The sequence below is a fragment of the Lissotriton helveticus genome, chromosome 2_1 (genome assembly GCF_964261635.1).
Source record: "Lissotriton helveticus chromosome 2_1, aLisHel1.1, whole genome shotgun sequence".
Classification (NCBI taxonomy): Eukaryota; Metazoa; Chordata; class Amphibia; order Caudata; family Salamandridae; genus Lissotriton; species Lissotriton helveticus.
Genome location: NC_136059.1, coordinates 735,632,627 through 735,654,201, shown reverse-complemented (window position 1 = coordinate 735,654,201; position 21,575 = coordinate 735,632,627). Strand labels below are relative to the sequence as shown.

At 47.4% G+C, this 21,575-nt stretch overlaps 1 protein-coding gene across 4 annotated transcripts in view; it reads right to left on the bottom strand.

Moving 5' to 3' along the window:
- PAM (peptidylglycine alpha-amidating monooxygenase) overlaps positions 1–21,575 on the bottom strand; it is a 1,252,349-nt gene that overhangs the window by 65,913 nt on the left and 1,164,861 nt on the right. For all 4 annotated transcript variants that reach the window (XM_078675446.1, XM_078675447.1, XM_078675444.1 and 1 more), the window contains one exon: positions 11,348–11,447. In XM_078675446.1, coding sequence (XP_078531572.1) covers positions 11,348–11,447 — 100 coding nt within the window. The remainder of the gene's footprint in view (positions 1–11,347; positions 11,448–21,575) is intronic.

Sequence of the window (21,575 nt, the reverse complement as noted above, 5' to 3'; positions counted from 1 at the left end):
GAGAACTGCTGAAAGAGTAAGAAAGTCCAGAAAGAAACAACAGAGGTGCAGAAAGATGCATGAGAAGTGTAGAAAGAACCAAGAGAGGTACAGAAAGAGACAAGAGAGTTGTGGGAAGAGGGGTACCAAAGAAAACAAGAGGGGTGAGGAAAGAAGCAAGAGAGGTACACATAGAAGAAAGAGAAGTGCAGAAAGAGGCAACAGTGGTGCAGAAAGAGGCAAGAGGGGTACAGAAAGAAGCAAGACATGTGCTAAAAGAAGCAACAGAGGTGCAGAAAGAGATTCAAGAGAAGTGCAGAAAGAGGCAAGAGAGGTGCAGAAAGAGGCAAGAGATGCACAAAGAAGCGAGACAAGTGCAGAAAGAAGCAAGACAAGTGCAGAAAAAAGCAACAGAGGTGCAGAAAGAGGCAACAGAAGTACAGAAAGAGGCGAGGAAACTCCAGAAAGAGGAAGAAAAAGGAAGAAAAGTGCATTGAGAAGATTTCTTCACCTGTAAGAGAAACTATCAACTTTTCCAGCTAGCATCTTCAGATGCATAACACGTACGAGAATACATGTACAAGTAGACCCATACCTCAGTCACGAGAGCATCCAGACCTCTACATTTAACAGACTGCACTTCCCATTAAGAGCAGACACCTAGATTTATATGGTCTACTTCGACTATATATTTTCACACACTTATACGAAGTAGCCTAATCGCTAATCCCTCTGGCAACATGTCTTAAACGTTACTTTTATCGTGCAGCTTCACTACTCACCGATGACTCTGAATGTTGGGCCAAGGAAACTTTAAAACAGCAATCCTTCCCATATCACTATTGTAAGTCTCACCATATTCCTGAAGGCATGCATGAGTGTTTCTCTACCTTTTGCTTTTAGCATGATACATAAAAAGAAACATACAAATAGTTGAATACCTGTGTTTCAGACCACATGCTCCCTAAATTTGTGTCCACCTGTGGGACCAATTGACAGAGGAGAACTAAGAAGATTTTTCCACCTGTAGGAGAAGCTACCAGCTTTTTAAGCTAGCATCTTCAGATGCATGACACATGTGAGAATACATGTATAAGTAGACACATACCTCAGTTATGAGAGCTTACAGTACTTTAAACTTGACAGACTAGACTTTCCATTTCAAGCACGCTCCTAAATTTATACAGCCTTCTTCAAGTGTGCCTTTCCACACACAGTAGCCTAATCAGTAATCCCTCTGCCAACATGCCTTAAACATCACTTTCATCTTGCAGCTTCACTATTCACCAACTGCTCAGAATGTAATTTGTTAGAGAGGTGCAGTAAAAAGCAAGGGAAGTGCAGAAAGAAGCAAAAGAGGTGCAGAAATAGGCAATACAAGTGTAGAAAGAGGCAAGATAGGTACAGAAAAGGCACAAGAGGTGTAGAAAGAGGGAAGAGGAGTGCAGAAAGTGGCAAGGGAGGTGCTGAAAGAGGCAACAGAGGTGCAGAAAGAGGCAAGAGAAGTGCAGAGAGAGGCAAGAGAGGTATAGAAAGAGGCACAAGGGGTGTAGAAAGAGGGAAGAGGAGTGCAGAAAGATGCAAGAAGAGTGCAGAAAGATGCAAGAAGGGTGCAGAAAGAAGCAAGAGAAGTGCAGAAAAAAGCAAGAGAAGGGCAGAAAGAAGGAAGAGAAGTGCAGAAAGAAGAAACAGAGGTGCAGAAAGAGGCAAGGGAAATACAGAAAGAAACAAGAGAACTCCAGAAGGGGAAGAGAAGTGCTGAAAGAGGAAGAATGGTTCCTGAGTAATTAAATCAGTGCATGGGTAGTGGTTTAGTGATTGTATGAGTGCATGGGTAGTGCTTGGGTGACTGCATCAGTGCATGGGTATTGCCAGAGAGAATGCAAAAGTACATGTGTAGTACCTTGGTGATAGAATGAGATCATGCATAGTGCCTGAGTGAATGGTTGAGTACAAGGATAGTGCTTGAATGATTAGATGAATTCATCGGCAGTGCTGGGGGACTGGATAACTGCAAGAGTAGTGTCTGTATCAAACTGTATATAGCGATACAAAAGGGGATGATGGACGGAGCGTTTGAGCAAATCAAACACTCACCCCCAGTCAACTGATCTGGGTTTAATCCATCACCATTCTTTAGCTCACTCAGCCACCCCAGTTCAGACATGGCCATATGCAAATCAGTCTGACCCTGTGCCTCATGGGAACAGTCCAGCCCGTACTGCCAAGCCATGTCTTCCCTGGACCGGAAACAAGCATCCTGGGACCGGTTTCGGATTCATAATCCTCATCAGCCAGGCTATCTTTAATCCAGTGGCCAAGTGAGCAAGGGACTCACGTCTGAGCATACCCTGCCACACTTAGGGCGAACAAAGCGATATAAAAGGGGATGATGGACGGAGCGTTTGAGCAAATCAAACACTCACCCCCAGTCAACTGATCTGGGTTTAATCCATCACCATTCTTTAGCTCACTCAGCCACCCCAGTTCAGACATGGCCATATGCAAATCAGTCTGACCCTGTGCCTCATGGGAACAGTCCAGCCCGTACTGCCAAGCCATGTCTTCCCTGGACCGGATACAAGCATCCTGGGACCGGTTTCGGATTCATAATCCTCATCAGCCAGGCTATCTTGAATCCAGTGGCCAAGTGAGCAAGGGACTCACGTCTGAGCATACGCTGCCACACTTAGGGCGAACAAAGCGATACAAAAGGGGATGATGGACGGAGCGTTTGAGCAAATCAAACACTCACCCCCAGTCAACTGATCTGGGTTTAATCCATCACCATTCTTTAGCTCACTCAGCCACCCCAGTTCAGACATGGCCATATGCAAATCAGGCTGACCCTGTGCCTCATGGGAACAGTCCAGCCCGTACTGCCAAGCCATGTCTTCCCTGGACAGGAAACAAGCATCCTGCGACCAGTTTCGGATTCATAATCCTCATCAGCCAGGCTATCTTGAATCCAGTGGCCAAGTGAGCAAGGGACTCACGTCTGAGCATACCCTGCAACACTTAGGGCGAACAAAGCGATACAAAAGGGGATGATGGACGGAGCGTTTGAGCAAATCAAACACTCACCCCCAGTCAACTGATCTGGGTTTAATCCATCACCATTCTTTAGCTCACTCAGCCACCCCAGTTCAGACATGGCCATATGCAAATCATCTGACCCTGTGCCTCATGGGAACAGTCCAGCCCATACTGCCAAGCCATGTCTTCCCTGGACCGGAAACAAGCATCCTGGGACCGGTTTCGGATTCATAATCCTCATCAGCCAGGCTATCTTGAATCCAGTGGCCAAGTGAGCAAGGGACTCACGTCTGAGCATACCCTGCCACACTTAGGGCGAACAAAGCGATACAAAAGGGGATGATGGACGGAGCGTTTGAGCAAATCAAACACTCACCCCTAGTCAACTGATCTGGGTTTAATCCATCACCATTCTTTAGCTCACTCAGCCACCCCAGTTCAGACATGGCCATATGCAAATCAGTCTGACCCTATGCCTCATGGGAACAGTCCAGCCCGTGCTGCCAAGCCATGTCTTCCCTGGATCGGAAACAAGCATCCTGGGACCGGTTTCGGATTCATAATCCTCATCAGCCAGGCTATCTTGAATCCAGTGGCCAAGTGAGCAAGGGACTCACGTCTGAGCATACCCTGCCACACTTAGGGCGAAGAAAGCGATACAAAAGGGGATGATGGACGGAGCGTTTGAGCAAATCAAACACTCACCCCTAGTCAACTGATCTGGGTTTAATCCATCACCATTCTTTAGCTCACTCAGCCACCCCAGTTCAGACATGGCCATATGCAAATCAGTCTGACCCTATGCCTCATGGGAACAGTCCAGCCCGTGCTGCCAAGCCATGTCTTCCCTGGATCGGAAACAAGCATCCTGGGACCGGTTTCGGATTCATAATCCTCATCAGCCAGGCTATCTTGAATCCAGTGGCCAAGTGAGCAAGGGACTCACGTCTGAGCATACCCTGCCACACTTAGGGCGAAGAAAGCGATACAAAAGGGGATGATGGACGGAGCGTTTGAGCAAATCAAACACTCACCCCCAGTCAACTGATCTGGGTTTAATCCATCACCATTCTTTAGCTTACTCAGCCACCCCAGTTCAGACATGGCCATATGCAAATCAGTCTGACCCTGTGCCTCATGGGAACAGTATATATTCATTTCTGCTCATAATACAGGCCACATGGGTACAGTGTTACATAGACTGGGATACAGTTTAATTCATCGGTCAACATATTCTAAACCTCATTTTTTTCTAGTACTTTCATTACAGACTCAGGAAGCACAAATATAAGTATGCACAACCTATCTCAATCTTCATTTCAGTACAGTAAAACAAACTACAATACACATTTGTACAATTGACAACATATTTCAAATATCACATTTCTCTAATGGTTTGTCAGCTTTATAAATAATGCATTATGAAGTAAAAAATATCATTACAAACACTGAAGCACTCCTACGCAATACATAACACACCTTACACATATGTAACTCACTTCTGAAATACTATTGCAGAATATGAAAATGTGGTGCACCACTCTGAACAAGGTAAAACTAGTAATGACAAACGTCCCCACTCTTTTTGCATACAAATGAATGTAAGTAACAAACCAAAATGCTCCCTTCAGTTTTTCAAATTCCAAAACCCATTTCTACTGGTTACACATTTACTCTCTTCTAAAACTACCCAATATGCTTCTGAAATTTATTGGAGTCGCGACTCCACCGCAGTACCATAGTTCAGCGTCGCAATAGAGCTGCAAACCCTCACAAGAGTTCAAAAACCTATTTCCAATAATACTAGTATATATTTTTAAGAACACACCACTTCTAAGCATAGTACTGAATTGGGAAATCTTACTGTAGTAGCATATCACTTATATATAACTTAACATTTCATATTTTAAAAGCAAAGTTAAGTTTAAACCCTTCCCCCATTCTGTTTAATCCTAGTTTCCATAGTAACACTTTCTGCAACATTCAACTGTACCAGCAGGTCACAAGATCACCATATTTGCAAATTCAGCACACTAGCTTACAAATGCAAAGAGCAGGTGTGATTGACTTTCCAAAATATTAGCTTATCCTCTCTACTGTACCTTTCAAGCTTTTTTCTATAAGCAATCATAAAGATGCTTGATCTGCAGAATAACATGCATCCTATTTTTGAGTGCACAATGTTGATGAACAGCCAATCAGTTATCTGCTTTTTCAAAAACACCATCTTCTCTAACATGTTAGATACCTCTCATTCTACCAACTGACGTACTCAGTGGAGAAGTGTGGCTCAGTGGTTAGAGCGGCAGACCCTGATGCAGAGGTCTGGCCCAGGACCAGGGTTCAATTCCCGCCTCGGCGGGTCTTGGGCTCTAATTCCTCGGAACTGATAATTCTCGCCTCGGTGCCTATTCTAATCATGGGTCCCACTCTGCAACTCTGGGCAATAGCTTGCTTAATCTCCACAACGGCCCCAACAGCGCTGGGATGCCTGGCTTCACCTTGGGGGTGCCCAGGAGTGGACATTTCACAGGGAAAAGCCAGGAAGGGTTCCACAGCGGTATGCGTTAAAGCGCCAGGACACCCATGGGTATTAGTGCGCTTTACAAGTACAAATTACATTTACATTTACATTTACCAACTGACGTACTCCGCTATAGACTTCTTTTGATTCCTTCCACATATCCCTTCAAAATGCTTACAGTATGGATTGTAAGGCACAGCTATGTTTTCTGGAGCAAAAGGTATGCTGAACACAGAGGTATTGACAAAGACCTAGATTTGCAAAATGTGGACGTTAAATGGTTTGTAAAGAGGATTAAAGTGGCATCAATTGCATTTTTGCATCTCCAACCCCCTGACCTCATATTTGTGCACAGTGGTGGCAATGTCCAAGGCACACTGACTGGGGTAGGATTGGAAATCATAATGAAGGATACCTATGCACAACAGATGTCACTTTTCCCTAACACTGTCTTTGTATACTCTAATATGTGTCAAAGACTGAAATGGAAGTGGTCAAATCAATTCTGTCCACAGATTGAGAAGGCTAGGAAGAATGTCAATAGAGCTATATCTGCTTACTTCAGAGACCTATCTGGGCTCTATCTATAACAACAATCTACGTTTTGACATGCACAACATCTAAAGAACTGATGGAGTTCACTTCACAGATGAAAGGGACAAATTGTTTCTCAACAACCTTAAGCTGTGCATTAGCACTTAGATGTAGCTGCAACAAAGCCAACAAAGTCATCATAAACACAGCAGCTCTTCTTAGAGCCAACCTATAACCCAACAGTCAAATGTATATATTTTTAAACATATATACTATTTTTTTCGGATTCGAGAACCCATTGCGAAGCCACAAAACAACAGCACAAATTCAATATACCACAACACATATAATTTTACAACTTTAACTTTTAATTTACATTTAAAAAAATATATCAAATTCTGACAATTTTAATTGATTATGAAGTTCAATATCACCATCTCTATAAAAAAAGTTAATAACTATAACACTACCTTCTGAATTAGATAGTATTTAATTGTTTATTTAAAATGGATCTGTAATTCCACTGTGATGTTACACTAGGGGGGCCGCGCAGAGTTTCGCGATAGGGTCGCGACTGCTACCACCAGAGAAAAAAACAAATTAATGCCCCCAGTTCCATAGGGCCGTTTCGGCCCCGCGGACCCCATCATCCGGGGCAACACTATTTTCTTTTTTTCTCCCAGCCATTTCATTTGTTTTTCTTTTTTTCTTTTAAAGGGGGGGGGGGGGCTTGCGAACCTCTCCCCAGGTCGAGTTCAGCCCCAAGGACCCTATCCCCCGGGGCCCGGCCATATTTTTTTTCAAAAGGGAGCGGGCGGAGTCGCCCCCTTCTGGGCTATATATATATATATATATATATGCATTTACAAGAGCAGTAGACAAAACAGTAAGTAAAATCTCACAATTCGTTATGTGCACGTAACCATATAAAATACTTTGTCGCTCTGCCTTCATGGCATTTGATTTCATGCCTTCCTGACAATTCACTCCGTGACCACTATATTTTGTGCCAAAAGCCACTGCTCTGTACATAAAGAGAACCTCGTGGAGTCACAAGTATTACCTCCCTTTAAATATTAAATAGACATTGTATAAACCACGAATACTGAACCTTTATAAATCGATTAACAGCTTGTTGTCCAGTGGGCGATCCCAGTGGGGTTGGTGCTTATGTGACAAATGGTAGATATGCTAGTCACGTGGCTCAGTTAGGCCCGAGAAGAAACACTGCCATCTTTACACGTACACATTTCTTAATTTGCCTTCTCTTCAACACAATGCCTTTTGACACATATTTGCTTGCGTAGCAAACACAAGAAGATGATGGACGGAGTGCTGAAACTTTTCTGACACTCACCCCCAGTCACAGTTCTGGGTTGAATCCATCATTGTTCTTTAGCTCACTTTGCCACCCCAGTTCAGACCCAGCCATATGCAAATCAGCTAATGACCCTGTTCCTTATGGGAACATTCCAGCCCGAACTGCCAAGCCAGGTCTTCCCTGGACCAGAAACCAGCATCCTGGGACCGGTTTTGGGGTAACATCCCTTATCAGCCAGGCTAGCATGAATCCAGTGGCAAAGTGAGCAAGGGAATGGGACCCATGTCTGGGCATACCCCACCAACTTAGGGCGAACAAAGCAAACAAAAGGAGATGATGGGTGGAGTGCTGAAAATTTTTAGACACACCCCATTCACAGATCTGGGTTGAATCCATCATCGTTCTTTAGCTTACTTCGCCACCCCAGTTCAGAATAACACCCCTCATCAGCCAGGCTAGCTTGAATCCAGTGGCAAAGTTAGCAAGGGACCATGAATAGGCATTGAAAAAAACATGAGCCATTATTCAGAAGTGGTATTGTGGATCATCTATACTTGGTCTTGAGGAAAAGCCGAAGGGGAAGGCTTGAAACATGTAGACCAGGAGTTACAGATACATTATATTGTGCACCTCCCACAACCTCTTTTCAATAATACCAGCCACAGGATTGAATAACGTTTGGGTCCCTTGTGGCCAGCTATTTTTTGGAATTTTTTTCCACTATGTCACTAACCCTTCCACTCCTATTTTTTATAATATAGCCCACACCTTCCAGAAAGTGCTCCCACGCGTCCGTAGGTCGCAGCACGCCCCGTCCTGCAGCGGGGCAGGAAGAACCCGATGATGAAACATGGCGCAAAGGGGCCTTTTGGAGGGTGGGTTATTTTAAGAAAAGTAAATCTTTTCCCTTAAGGAATACGACTATATCTGGAAGGATATCAGTACAAACTTTCTAGTGGATTCCTTATGGGAACAGTCCAGCCCGAACTGCCAAGCCAGGTTTTCCCTGGACTTGAAACAAGCATCCTGGGACCGGTTTCAGGGTAACACCCCTCATCAGCCAGGCTAGCTTGAATATAGTGGCAAAGTGAGCAAGGGACCCACGTCTGGGCATTCCCCGCCAACTTAGGGTGAACAAAGCAAACACAAGGAGATGATGGATGGACTGAAACTTTTCAGACACTCACCCCAGTTGCAGATCTTGGTTGAATCCATCATTGTTCTTTAGCTCATTTTGCCACCCCAGTTCAGACCCAGCCATATGAAAATCAGTCTAGACCCTGTTCCTCATGGGGACATGCCAAGCCAGGTCATTTGCTTGCGTGACAGTGCAGGATTAATTTCTCTGAAACCACATTGCTTACATAACCACTTTGCTTTGTAAGTACACCATCACGTCACCTTGAACATTTTGTACAAGGCCTCGACACACATTGTGCAAATGTTTGTTATTTCGTCCATAGGGCTACATTGCTATCAAAGAGACAATAAACAATGTCGGCTCAGATGAAGCAGCAACATGATTGTTATAAATACACATATATTTCCATGCTCAAATTAGAGGAGCACTCTGCTGTCACTGCGAGGTCGTCACTGTGTTGAGGTTTCAGCTCAGCAGGTTCTTGTTTTCCCTCTACAAGGCGGGATGCCCAACTTGTGACCAAGACGGGTACCTAAATACCTTGCCTTCAGGTAATGGGGGGTTAGATCATACAGTAGGGGCTTCTTGGCAGAACACTCACCCTAGGCAACTAGATTGCGGAACGCATAGTAGGAGTACACAATACACAGCAATTATATGTCAGCATATATACACAGTTTTAGCACGATGGTGGAATTATTCATTCTCTTCATTGTCCTTATATTGCTACTCACTTTTATCTGCTTCATTCTACTAATTATTGCAGCACATATATTTTATACAAGAATAATGATGTTTCAATAAATATTCAAAACACCCCTTTGTGGATTTCTTGTATATCTCTCTGAAAGCACAAGTGACTAAACAAAAGGGTTCTAGATCTGTTACCACGATTCCTGGGGTTGGGGGGTCAGGGTTGACATGTTCTGAGGTTTCCCACACCATTTGTTACTTCACTAGGTTTATGGGTACTTAAGGGGGATATGTGGGCCTATAGGCCAACATATCCTGAGGGGGTGCATACAATCAGTCTGGCATCATCCCAGCATCTATGTCGTCCAAACAAATGCACAGTTCCTACTGGAAAGTGGAAACCATATGACACACACTCATGTAGTGGTGGGAAGCTCTGTTTTCCCATCAGATATCAAACATTGTAAAAGAAATACATAGAATGTTTTCAACCATTTACATTAATTGAACACAAATGGCTCCTGTTTCCTACAGGCCACTGGATTGAATTTAAATAAGGAAGCTAGAAAGCACTTCTAGTTTGCAGCAAAGACCATTAAAAACTAAATAAATGCTACCACTAGCCAGGATGTGGGCAAAATGTTGAAAGGAGAACTACCCCCTCAAGAATGTAAGGCAAGGAGACCAATTAAGTGTACTAGAATTGCAGTGTGAATGCTCCCTTCCAATAATACCCTGCATAAACTCAGTGAAAACTCGTAAATGCTGGGTAACCATTGGGAAAAACTGGTCAAACTGTTAAGGATGTTCAGCAGAAGCACCACATCTGTGAAATTACATTTTGGGTGGTACTTTTACTTTTTCTCTTTACTTTCCACTAGTCTAGGTAGCTAACATGGTTTTGTTACCCCCTACGTTGTCTCCATCAAGACAGGCATTATTATAGAATGGTGTCCACTTATTGTAGACAGAAAATAAGTGCCCTAACACAAACCAAAAAAAATTGGTCCTCAACTCTGCTCTACTGCTCCGGAGTGGAGGACCGGACCGTGTGGACACCGTCAGATTCCAAAGCTACGGAAACGTGAGCCGGTCCTAATGTTTAATTGAATGTCGAGTGAATAAGCACAGCAAACAAGAATATAGCCACAATTGTAGCAGATGATATTGAAGAATCTACAAATTTACGGTGGGGATAGTTATTAAATTGAAGACACAGTGACACACAATGGGGTCAATAAACTGAAAAGTCAATCTCTGGAAAAAGGCATCTTTAAAAAGGCAACCACAATAATTTTTAAAGATAAAAACCAGTGGGCGGCCCGAGATGGATTGCTGACCCTGGACTGGAGTATCTTTTTAATAAAATTCCACAGTGACACAGTGGTGTCTAATAGATACAGTAAGTCATCCATGAACAATTGGCCTCAATTTAACACGCCCTGTTACTGAGTGCATTGGCACCGGTTTTATGGAAAAATTTATTTTAAAAAAAATAAATGGAAAGGAAAAGAGTGAATTACATGTTTGTCCTGATGAAGGTGGTCAGATTGATTTAATCCACCGAAACGCGTCAACGCTGGAAATTCTGTTAAATTTGTCAAAGACAGAGAATTAACTCCTCTGTGGTGTGCTGTCGCAAATTAACAACAATATGACAAATTTGAGTGTCTCATTACATTCCTTTCCAGGGGGATGTGGGAAATGTGAAAATTTGTTAAAGTGTAATATATTATGTTTTTTGTTGAACTGTATGTTTTTATCATATTAATGCAGGATTGTTATTAAATCTTTTTATAAGTGCCTTGACATCCTGAGTTGGTGTGTTACCTTGATGAGCTGTTGGTGACTGTATATGACTGGTGCGGATATCTGTTCATGTATGTATGCTTTGAAGTATCTCGAAATGGAGAATTAATTTTTGACTGTTGAGGCTATGGAAAAGGAGACATGAGTCGGGTATATGGTTGGTTTAGGTTAGATTGACCATCCTATTACTTGACTGGGTACCTCTAAAATTCCTAGCATTTAGGTGAGCACCCCTAAGACTGTAGCACAGATGAGAAAATACAAACACAACATTTACATTACAGATCTTAAATACTGGAGAAAAACATACTTTCCGTAGGAGCAAATTTCCACACAGTTTTTGCATGTGCATCTCCGACATACACTGTGCCATCTTCAGAGGCGACCACATCATGAGGCATGTCAAAGCTCTACAAAATGAAATGCACACACATTTTCAGTTTCTTTTTCTAACAATAGTGCCAGCCTTCCTTTTAAAAAGCAAATATATATACATGCACACAAACACATTCACTACAAAGAAATGCGTCTGGATAAAATATAACCTTTCGGTTTTAAAAGAAGATTTAGCAAATACAAATACGTTGCAACGACTTGTTCTTTATAGAAACTTAAATTACATATATGTTTTTTGCTCATAAGGTCTTTTACTCCAGGTCATCAGAGACAAAGAAAAGAGAATTGTCGAAATCGAGAGATAGAGAAGACGTCTAGAAACTTTTAGTGAAGTGATTAAAAATAGCAATACACACGTTACTCTAAACCTACCACAAGCTTCTCTTGACCAGGGCTTCCAAAAATAAACCAAAATATTGAAATCCAAAGGGATCTGCACCACAAAGACTCATTCATGAAGCTCCTGACCGCCCCATCCCCTTCTTCTTGGGCATCTGGGGCCGTACTATACATAGGATGCATTTTCCTTGATTGTGCCGGGCGCACCTTTTAAAAGGTGCAGCCAGCGCAAACAAGGAAAATGTGCTGTATTAGGATGAATGTGCTGCCCCCTGAGCAGCGCATTCATGTGAAAAACTGAGTGGTTGCTTTGAAGCTGCTCCGTGTTTCACAGTGCAGATGGCAATCCGCCTGCACTTTTAAAGGGGATTAGAGATCCCCTTGCAGGCAGGTGCCCTCTGATGATACAGCTGGCACTTTATGTTTGCCAGCGCTATCGTTATTAAAGAAGGGGGGGCACGTGCGTCAGCGGCCTCTTCTGTAATACCAAAGTGGCTCGGGCACAAACGCCCATTGCGCCTCCGGGGCACTCCGGCAATATGGCCCATGATGAGGTACTGACTAAAAGTCCTGCGCCATAGTCTTTCTGCATTTTTAATATGCACTGAGGGAATTCAAATGTGTTTACAGGTAAGATGCCATGGAGTCTGTTAACGATCAACCACATCCAAACCCCAGCAGGTAATACAAAAAGGTAAAGGCCAAATCAGCTCATATAAGACTTTTACTCTGCTGGTGGTATTATGCTAATACCTCTAATTGCGATTACTGAGGTGCTGAACCACTCTTAATGTCGACCCATTTTTAGGGTGAGCCTGGCCAGCGCATGCTCTGCTGCACTGCAAGACATGGTGTATTGAGGTAGGGACTTGAAGCTCCACCCATGCTCTGCTCTTATTTTTCATTGGCTTGTGTCATTGTCCACTGTAAACTGTGGCAGTTCATTGGTCAAAAGGCTTAGTAGTCCCTCCTTAGTACCGCCTTGTCTCATTTTGTAACCTCCCATGGCAACACCACCTGTTACGTGTGTTGATGCTCGGTAGGTTTTAATTACAATCACGGAGCACTTTTTTACTCAAATAGCACTGTACTGCCTGCTGTTGCATGCAGGACATGCTCTCCCCATCACTTATTTTTTTATTTAACCAGCACAGCACAAATGGGGGCGGTGCTTTTCATTTGTTTGTTTATATTATTGACAGTGCACCTTCATAGTAGGGTGCACACCGCGCTTAATATATTAAATGCCGACCGCGCTATTGTTTTCTTACCAAAAACAACTTGATTTATTTTTAACAGTGCACTATATCGTGTTTTCACTTTCATAGTAGCAGACGCGCTGGATAGATAAAATGGGGCCATGCTTTTGCCACAAACAATTTTAAAAAACATTGATTTCTTACTTTTGAACAGAGTCCCATTCGCTCTCACTTTCATAGTAGCGGAAGCGCTGTCCCCGGACTCGCCTGACACCGCTCTCCCCGCCCCCACTACTCAGCAGAAGCAGGAGCAGCGGTGCCACCCAGTCACAAACAACGTCTTGCAGGAAGAACAGCGGTCGGCAAGGTAACTGGCCCAGGATCATCTAAATGCCCTTTAAGTTCAACTAGTGTGCTTGAAAAGGCGTTTCTTCACCTTGCTCAATGTATGTTGGTTTCCACTCTAGTTCTAGAAAGTTCCAAGTAACATGCAAGGTTCAACAGATACGCCAGGGAAACACTTTACCCTCAAGAGGCAAAACGCTCCCAGAGCAGCACATTTCCTCTGCCAGCAAAGAACCCTGGGAATATTAAATAACATTACTTTCATAACAACAGAGGAATAAAGAAAAACATTAGGTGCTCTAGTTCTAGTCCCAGCGAAAACCACCACTCTTCTTCATAGCACCATCCTGCCAATGAGACTGTTCTTTCTTTTTGTTTTCATGGTCCCATATTTCAAGGTACCTTCCTGCAGGGGCGGTGGGTGACATTTCAAAGTGGTGAGCCGCAAAGTGATTTGCATACAGCACGGTAGCGAGCGAGCGCTGCGAGCAAGCCCGAACCCCAAAAGAGGGGTTCGGGGGGGTTACCCCCCAAAGAAAATTTTGAAAAAAAAGAAGGAAAATCGTGCATTTTCAAGCAAATTTGAGAAAGCAGGAAGGTTAATAAAGCAATTGTGAAAGTGCAGTTATTACATTAATAGATGGCATAACATAAGTAGCTGCTTATTCAGTATAACCACAGAATGACCATGCAAGGTTCTACAGCATATTCTAAAGCAGAACAAAACAAAACGCCCACTCTGCGACGTTTCCCACTTTCACTGAGCTATGATGGACTCTCTGCCCTCCTGCACTCTATGGCACCCATGCCCTGTGCACCGTCTACCACTGCGTCACACTCCCCCATGCGCATACAACTCGGTTTGTACTTGTAACCCCATCTTCGAGCCTTCATCCGCTTTTTTTGTTGTTGCAGTTTTTATATAGCGTGAACTCGACCAGAAGGTATTGCAGCGCTTTACATGAACACCAATCACAATACACATCATTTTCGATAAACACGGGGAGATTAAGTAATTTGCCCAGAATCACAGGTTGTTGAGCCGAAGCCGAGACCCAAACCTGATTCCCCAGCTCCAAGGTCGGTAGGACATCCTGTCCCGTCACTCCCTCTGTGCCCTCGCCCATTTTATATCCGCCAGGTGCAATATCACACAATCTATGACCTTAAGTTAACCCCTTCTGTCCCAGCACCTTGTCTGCCCCCACCAATGCTGTGCCCGTCTCCCCCATGCTTTAATGACCCCGGTCCGCACGCTAGGAACTTTGAAAAATCCGAGTGTCCTACAAAAAAACAAGTGTGGCAAATGTGCCATGCCCGTTCAGCAGGAGAATGTTTTGAGTGTGGTATGAAGCTGGTAGTGCATTTTGGAGCGCTTGAGAGGTCGCGCACTTTTATTTACAGAAAGTACATTTTCTATTGAAATGGCAACTACATTTGCAAAGGTACAACTATTGGGAGATGGAGAGAACAAAGCAAGCACTTCAGGTCCATGCGTGGGTGGGCTGCACGGAGATGGAGAGAACAAACCAAGCACTTCAGGTCCATATGTGGGTGGGCTGCGGGGAGATGGAGAGAACAAACCAAGCACTTCAGGTCCCTGCATGGGTGGCATGGTGGTCGTCTCTCTCTCTCTCTCTCTCTCTCTCTCTGTGGTTGCTGTCACTTTACTCTGGCTGCACACACCTGTCCTCACCTGCTCTCCAGATGTTTCCCTTTGCTGAGGTGCAGAGTGTCTTCTGAGCAGCAGGGATGTGCCTGTGTGCAGTGCTGTAACCTAGAATACTTCACTGGGTAACAGCGCAGTGGTGTTGGAGGGGACCCCAGGTGTCTGGCCGTTGGACAGCCTGAGTCCTGCTTCCAGTGCCAGCTGTCCGATGACAGAGCCCTACCTCACCCGCACTCCGGAGCAGGGAGGTGCCAGCAGGGCAGGGGCATGGCCAGTGGGTCCCTTCAGTGGGCAGTGAGGCGGCAGGCCGGTTGCGTGGTTTGGAGTTCTTTGCCGTTTACCCCCAGTCTTGACATGCAGCTCAGCGTGAATCGTATAAAACTATAGAATAAGCTGAAATGTAGGTGAAATACCTCGAGTCATTCTGAGATCATAACAGCTTTTGGCAACAGCGCAAGAGAAGCGCCTGACGGGTCACTCATCATCCAGACAGAGCCGGATCTGATCCTATGGACTCCAGAGGCCAAGCAAACACCACCAAGAGGTCTCCACGCTAGACAGACCCACAGACCAACGTCACACGCATCAATGCTAAGAGACAGGACCGGTCATCAGGAACCGGTCCAAGTGCAGTTCAAGGACCTCCATGCTTTGTTTAGCATGATGAGGGATGCTGTACCATTGTTGCAGCCACAGGCTACGGTCGTCGAATGAGATACGTTATCAACGGGTTTACACAGTCTGCTTACTTCCTGGCACTTTGCGCATGCACATTAGTAGGTTTACAAACATTTGTGCGGTATTTCGAGTCTCACTTTCGCAGTGTCACGCGCCCACGCACAAGAAGGCCGTGGAGCACGCGCCTGTCACACTCCCAAGGCACTTGGATAATGTGACCCACAGAGGTGCAAGGATCACACAGTGTGTTCGCAGGGTAACGGGGAACCATCTAGAATAGCAAGACGCCACTGCCGTGAGCAGCTTTAATCCCTCCACGCCCGCCCGCCCGCACCAGCTCCCTTCCTGCCCCTGAGCTCCCTCCTACACGAATGCTCTAATCCAAAACACAAAACACCGTAAAATTACAGCGCAGCCAGCTAATATAATCTCTGAACAACTTACCTGTTTATACCACGCGTCTGGAGCACACGAAAGCGACGCCGACCGCGACAGAGCTCTTCCTTGACAGGATGTCCCACCCCCACCACGCGCGGCATCCAATGATGGATGCTGCGCGGTGGACCAGCCAATCCTGGCGTTGCATGCAGCGCCAGGATTGGCTAGGGGGGCACATTTGCTGCTCGCCCTGTCGCCCTTTGGAAACCCGGCCTGTGGCAGCAAACAAGCACCCCTGGGTCCCGCTGGGTAACTTACAGTGCGCATGCTTGAGAAAGTTGCCAACTTTCCCAAGCATGCGCACTGTAAGTTCCCCAGTGGGACTATCACTGCGCACTACGGTCTGCTGCAGCCTGAGTGTGGACTGTCACTCAAGCTGCAGCAGGCCACCCCCCCTGCGCAATTCCCGCCGGTGGCTGTATTTTATTTAGAAGATACTAGGATTGCGGCCGGCGGCCGCGATGTGGGTTCATGGTGGCTGGTGGGGCTACGCCCCTACGCCCCAATGGACGCACCGCGGCTGCCTTCCTGTCTCTGCGCTTCCGCACCCCAGGTATACACAAGTGTCTCCTTAGAATTGAGAATCTCTTATGCACGCTGCCCACCTCATGTCACAACCCCTTGTGCACATCTGTTATGCTTGCATGTTATAAACGTTAGGTACACGTGCACGTGTCCCAGCGAAAACCGACACTCTTCTCCACAGGTTCATCCTGCCCAGGGCTTTAAGTGGGTGGGGTCTCACCAGTGCGACCGCTGAGACTTCTTCCAGGCGAGGTCGCCCCCACTCACCGCTGCTCCCGCCGCCTCCTGCCTCGCTCTTTTGCCACTTGCCTCGTTGCCTGCCTTGGACGCCCCAGCCGCCGCAGGACCGCCACTTTCCCGCCGCTGACTCCCGGCAGACACGCCCCCCTCCTGCCCATTCGCCGCCCCGCTCCCGCCACCCAGCTGCTCCTCCCTCCCGGCTCCTTACTTATGCCGACCTCACGCACGCGCAGCGTTGACGCGCACCGGGCGCGCCGATTGTGCGCCGAAGGCGCACCAAAGGCAAGCCCGTCTGCGCCCGTCCGCGCCTGGACCGCGCCCAGCGCCGGGACCCCTGGCCCCCGCCGATGCAAGACGACCCGACAGACCTACGATGCCGCCGCCCTCAACGCACTCAATGCCGGCCGGAACCCCGCCTGCTGCCGAGCCACCCCAAGACGCATCCACGGACCCTTCACCTGCAAGGCCTGCAAGTTCGCCTCCATCCGAACCTGCACCACACCCGCCAAGCCAAGCACCAGCAGCAACCACCTCAAGTGCATCCTGCTCAACACCCGCTCCGTCCACAGACACGCCGTGGAACTCTGGAACCTCCTCGACGCAACTTCATCAGACATCGCCTTCCTCACGGAAACCTGGATGAACGCCTCCTCAGCCCCCGACATCGCCATCGCCATCGCCATCCCGGACAGGTACAAGATCATCAGGAGGGACCGCGTCAACCAGACCGGAGGAGGCATCGCCATCGTCCACAGGAACACCATCCGCATCACGACCGACTCCAACGACACCTTTGCCGCCGCTGAGCACCTCCACTTCCAGATCCACACCGACCCAAAGATGACCCTCAGAGGCACCCTCGTCTACAGACCCCCGGGACCACGCACACAATTCAGCGAAGACATCACGGACTTCATCAGCCCGCACGCCCTCCCCTCCGCCGACTACATCCTCCTAGGGGACCTCAACTTCCACCTGGAGAACAACAAGGACCGCAACACCGCCGCCCCGTTGGACAACCTCGCCAACCTCGGACTCAAGCAACTGGTCAACACCCCCACCCACTATGCCAGCCACACGCTTGATCCCGTCTTCTCATCCAGCAAGCACATCACCTTCAGCCACTCCACCGGACTCCACTGGACAGACCACAGCTGCGTCCACTTCAGCTTCAGAAGAACCACGACCCACCACCACCCGCTACAGGTTCCCCACAGAAGCTGGAGCAAGATCACCGCCGACCAGCTCACCACCTCTCTCAGCCAGAACCCACCCGCCAGCACAACGGACCCCAACGATGCAGCCCGCAACTTCACGCAGTGGCTGACCGCCTGCGCCGACGACCTCGCACCACTGAAGAACCCTCCCAGCAGACCCAGAAGCAAGAAGGCATCCTGGTTCACCGACGAACTCAAGGACTCCAAATAGACCTGCCTCACCCTCGAGAAAGCCTGGCTCCTCGACCAGACCACTGACAACATGACCGCCCTCAAACACGCCACCCGCAAGCACCACCAGCTCATCCGCACCACCAAGAAGAAATCACTGAAGGAACGACTGGACAACAACGCCCACGACAGCAAGGAACTCTTCAGCATCGTCAAGGAGTTCTCCAACCCCAGCACCGGCAACAACGACATCACTCCGTCACAAGATCTCTGCGACTCCCTCGCCTCGTTCTTCCACCGCAAGATCGCCGACATCCACAACAGCTTCGGCGCACCATCCACGCACCCAACCACCGAACCAACGCCCCCCACCACCACCATCCGCACCTGGACCACGGTGACCACGGAAGACACAGCCCGCACGATGAACACCATCCACTCCGGATCTCCTACCGACCCCTGCCCCCACCACGTCTTCAACAAGGCCGACTCCACCATCGCACCCCAACTCCGGAACATCATCAACACCTCCTTCAACACCGCCACCTTCCCGGAGAGCTGGATGCATGCCGAGCTCAGCGCCCTACTGAAGAAACCAACAGCGGACCCCACCGACCTCAAAAACTTCCGCCCCATCTCGCTCCTCCCTTTTCCTGCTAAAGTCATCGAGAAGATAGTCAACGGACAGCTTGCCGCCTTCCTCGAGACGAACGGATCCCTCGACCCCTCGCAGTCCGGTTTCAGAGCCAACCACAGCACCGAGACCGCCCTCATCGCAGCCACCGACGACATCCGAGCCCTGCTCGACAACGGGGAAACAGCGGTACTCATCCTCCTGGACCTCTCTGCAGCGTTCGACACTGTCTGCCACCGCACCCTAGTTCAACGCCTCAGCAACATCGGCATCCAAGAGAAGGCACTGGAGTGGATCATCTCGTTCCTCGCCGGAAGAACACAGAGAGCCCGCCTCCCCCCGTTTCGATCCGAGGCTACCGAAGTCATCTGCGGCGTACCGCAAGGATCATCACTCAGCCCCACCCTCTTCAACGTCTACATGAGACCTCTTGCAGCCATCGCACGCCAACACAACCTCAACATCATCTCCTACGCCGACGACACCCAGCTGATCCTCTCCCTCACCAGAGACCCCGACACCGCCAGAACCAGCCTACACGAAGGGATGAAAGACGTCGCCGAGTGGATGAAGAACAGCCGCCTGAAACTGAACTCAGACAAGACGGAAGTCCTCATCCTGGGACCATCGCCCTCTGCCTGGGACGACTCCTGGTGGCCCCCCGCCCTGGGCACCACACCCAAGCCAACAGACCACGCACGCAACCTGGGCTTCATCCTGGACTCCTCACTCTCGATGACCAGACAAGTCAACGCCGTCTCCTCATCATGCTTTCACACCCTGCGCATGCTTCGCAAGATCTTCCGATGGATCCCGACCGAAACCAGGAAGACGGTCACCCAGGCACTCGTCACCAGCCGACTGGACTACGGGAACACCCTCTACGCCGGAACCACAGCCAAGCTACAGAAAAGACTCCAACGCATCCAGAACGCCTCCGCCCGACTCATCCTGGACATCCCCCGACACAGCCACATCTCCGGCCACCTGAGAGACCTGCACTGGCTCCCCGTCAACAAGAGGATCACGTTCCGGCTCCTCACCCACGCACACAAGTCTCTCCACGAACTGGGCCCCAAGTACCTCAACGACCGCCTGACCTTCTACACGCCCACCCGCCAGCTACGGTCTACCGGCCTCACCCTCGCCGCCGTACCACGCATCCGAAGAGCCACCGCCGGAGGAAGATCCTTCTCCTACCTGGCGGCCAAGACATGGAACTCCCTCCCCATCCACCTTCGGCTGACCCAGGACCATCTCGCCTTCAGGAGACAACTCAAGACCTGGCTGTTCGAGCAGTAGCGGACCCTGTCCCCCAAGCGCCTTGAGACCCCTCCGGGTGAGTAGTGCGCTATACAAGTGTTATGATTGATTGATTGACTGAGCAAAGGCAGTTTTTTAAAGGGGGCCTCGAAACTGGTATCTATCGAGCTGTGTTTTGAGCCCTGGCACAGGCGGTCTGTTTTTGTCTGGGCTGCAGTGACAGCAGGCACGTCGATGTGCACGTGCTCACTTCTCACTAGTGGAGAAGTTACGGCATTACGTCAAGCCAGGTGAGCATTGTTGGGGATGGGAAATCCTTTAACGAGAGCAATTTTCTCTTTGGATTTCCCTTCTCTTTTTGAAACTCAGAAGCAGCAACATTGTCGTGGTGTCACCAGGATTTTAAGTGGAAGCTCAATATTATATACATATTATATACAAGCCATAGTTGCTGCTTATTTATCTTAGGCAACTAACAACCATTAAACAATGAATGAGGTGGTGTGCACACCGATGTTTATCAACATATTCCATTAGGGTTACTTTGCAGGCTTTATCAGTTGCGTGCAGACTGGATTTGGCATAGCCCCGATGCACCATAAACATATGAACAAATGGGGAGCGTGAAGAATCGCGCTCCACACCCAGACGCACTGCGGTATTGAGGATACTAGATCCACTCGTTGTAATCCATTTATCCAACTCTTAATTTTTTCAAGTATTTTTCAAAAGTGTTTGTCATCTTTTTCTTCTTTTCTTTAACTGTGATCCACATATTCGACGTATTGCGTTATTCGGAAACTTAACGTATTAACTTGTGCCCATCCAGGCTTCATCGTACATACGAATCCAACGCAACAAGTAGTTCAGAGCAGTATTTCTTTATTTATTCATGACCCAATGCATTTCGGGCAAATCTCTTGCCCTTCGTCAGGGGTAACTGTGAATCAACAAATTGTAAAGCATTCCATTAATAATCTCTAAAACCTTACTTTCGCTTTATGTAAATCATTTGTATTAAACATTTCATAAATTCACTTTACGTAAAATAATTGCACAAGTACATTTCCGTTCTGTTATATCCGTTCCCTCTATCTCAAATCACGCTCTATTCTTAAATACAAGCAAAGTCATACTTACACCTGACACCCGTGCTTATTGTTTTACCAAATTAGATACAATGTATTCCTACTGCAGAGAACACTGAGCTCTTTAACTGAACTTACTCGCGTTTTCTAACTTCCCGCTTATTCTACCTCCCGCGATTAACCGACTTCCTCATTAGATGCCGATGGCTTGTTTTAAAGAAATATTATGATTTCAAATGGTCTACTATAGACAAGTTCTATCAGATAAACAATTTATATCTAACCATCACACGTACCTGCTCACATATTTCTTTTTCACATAGCCCCGAGTTGGTC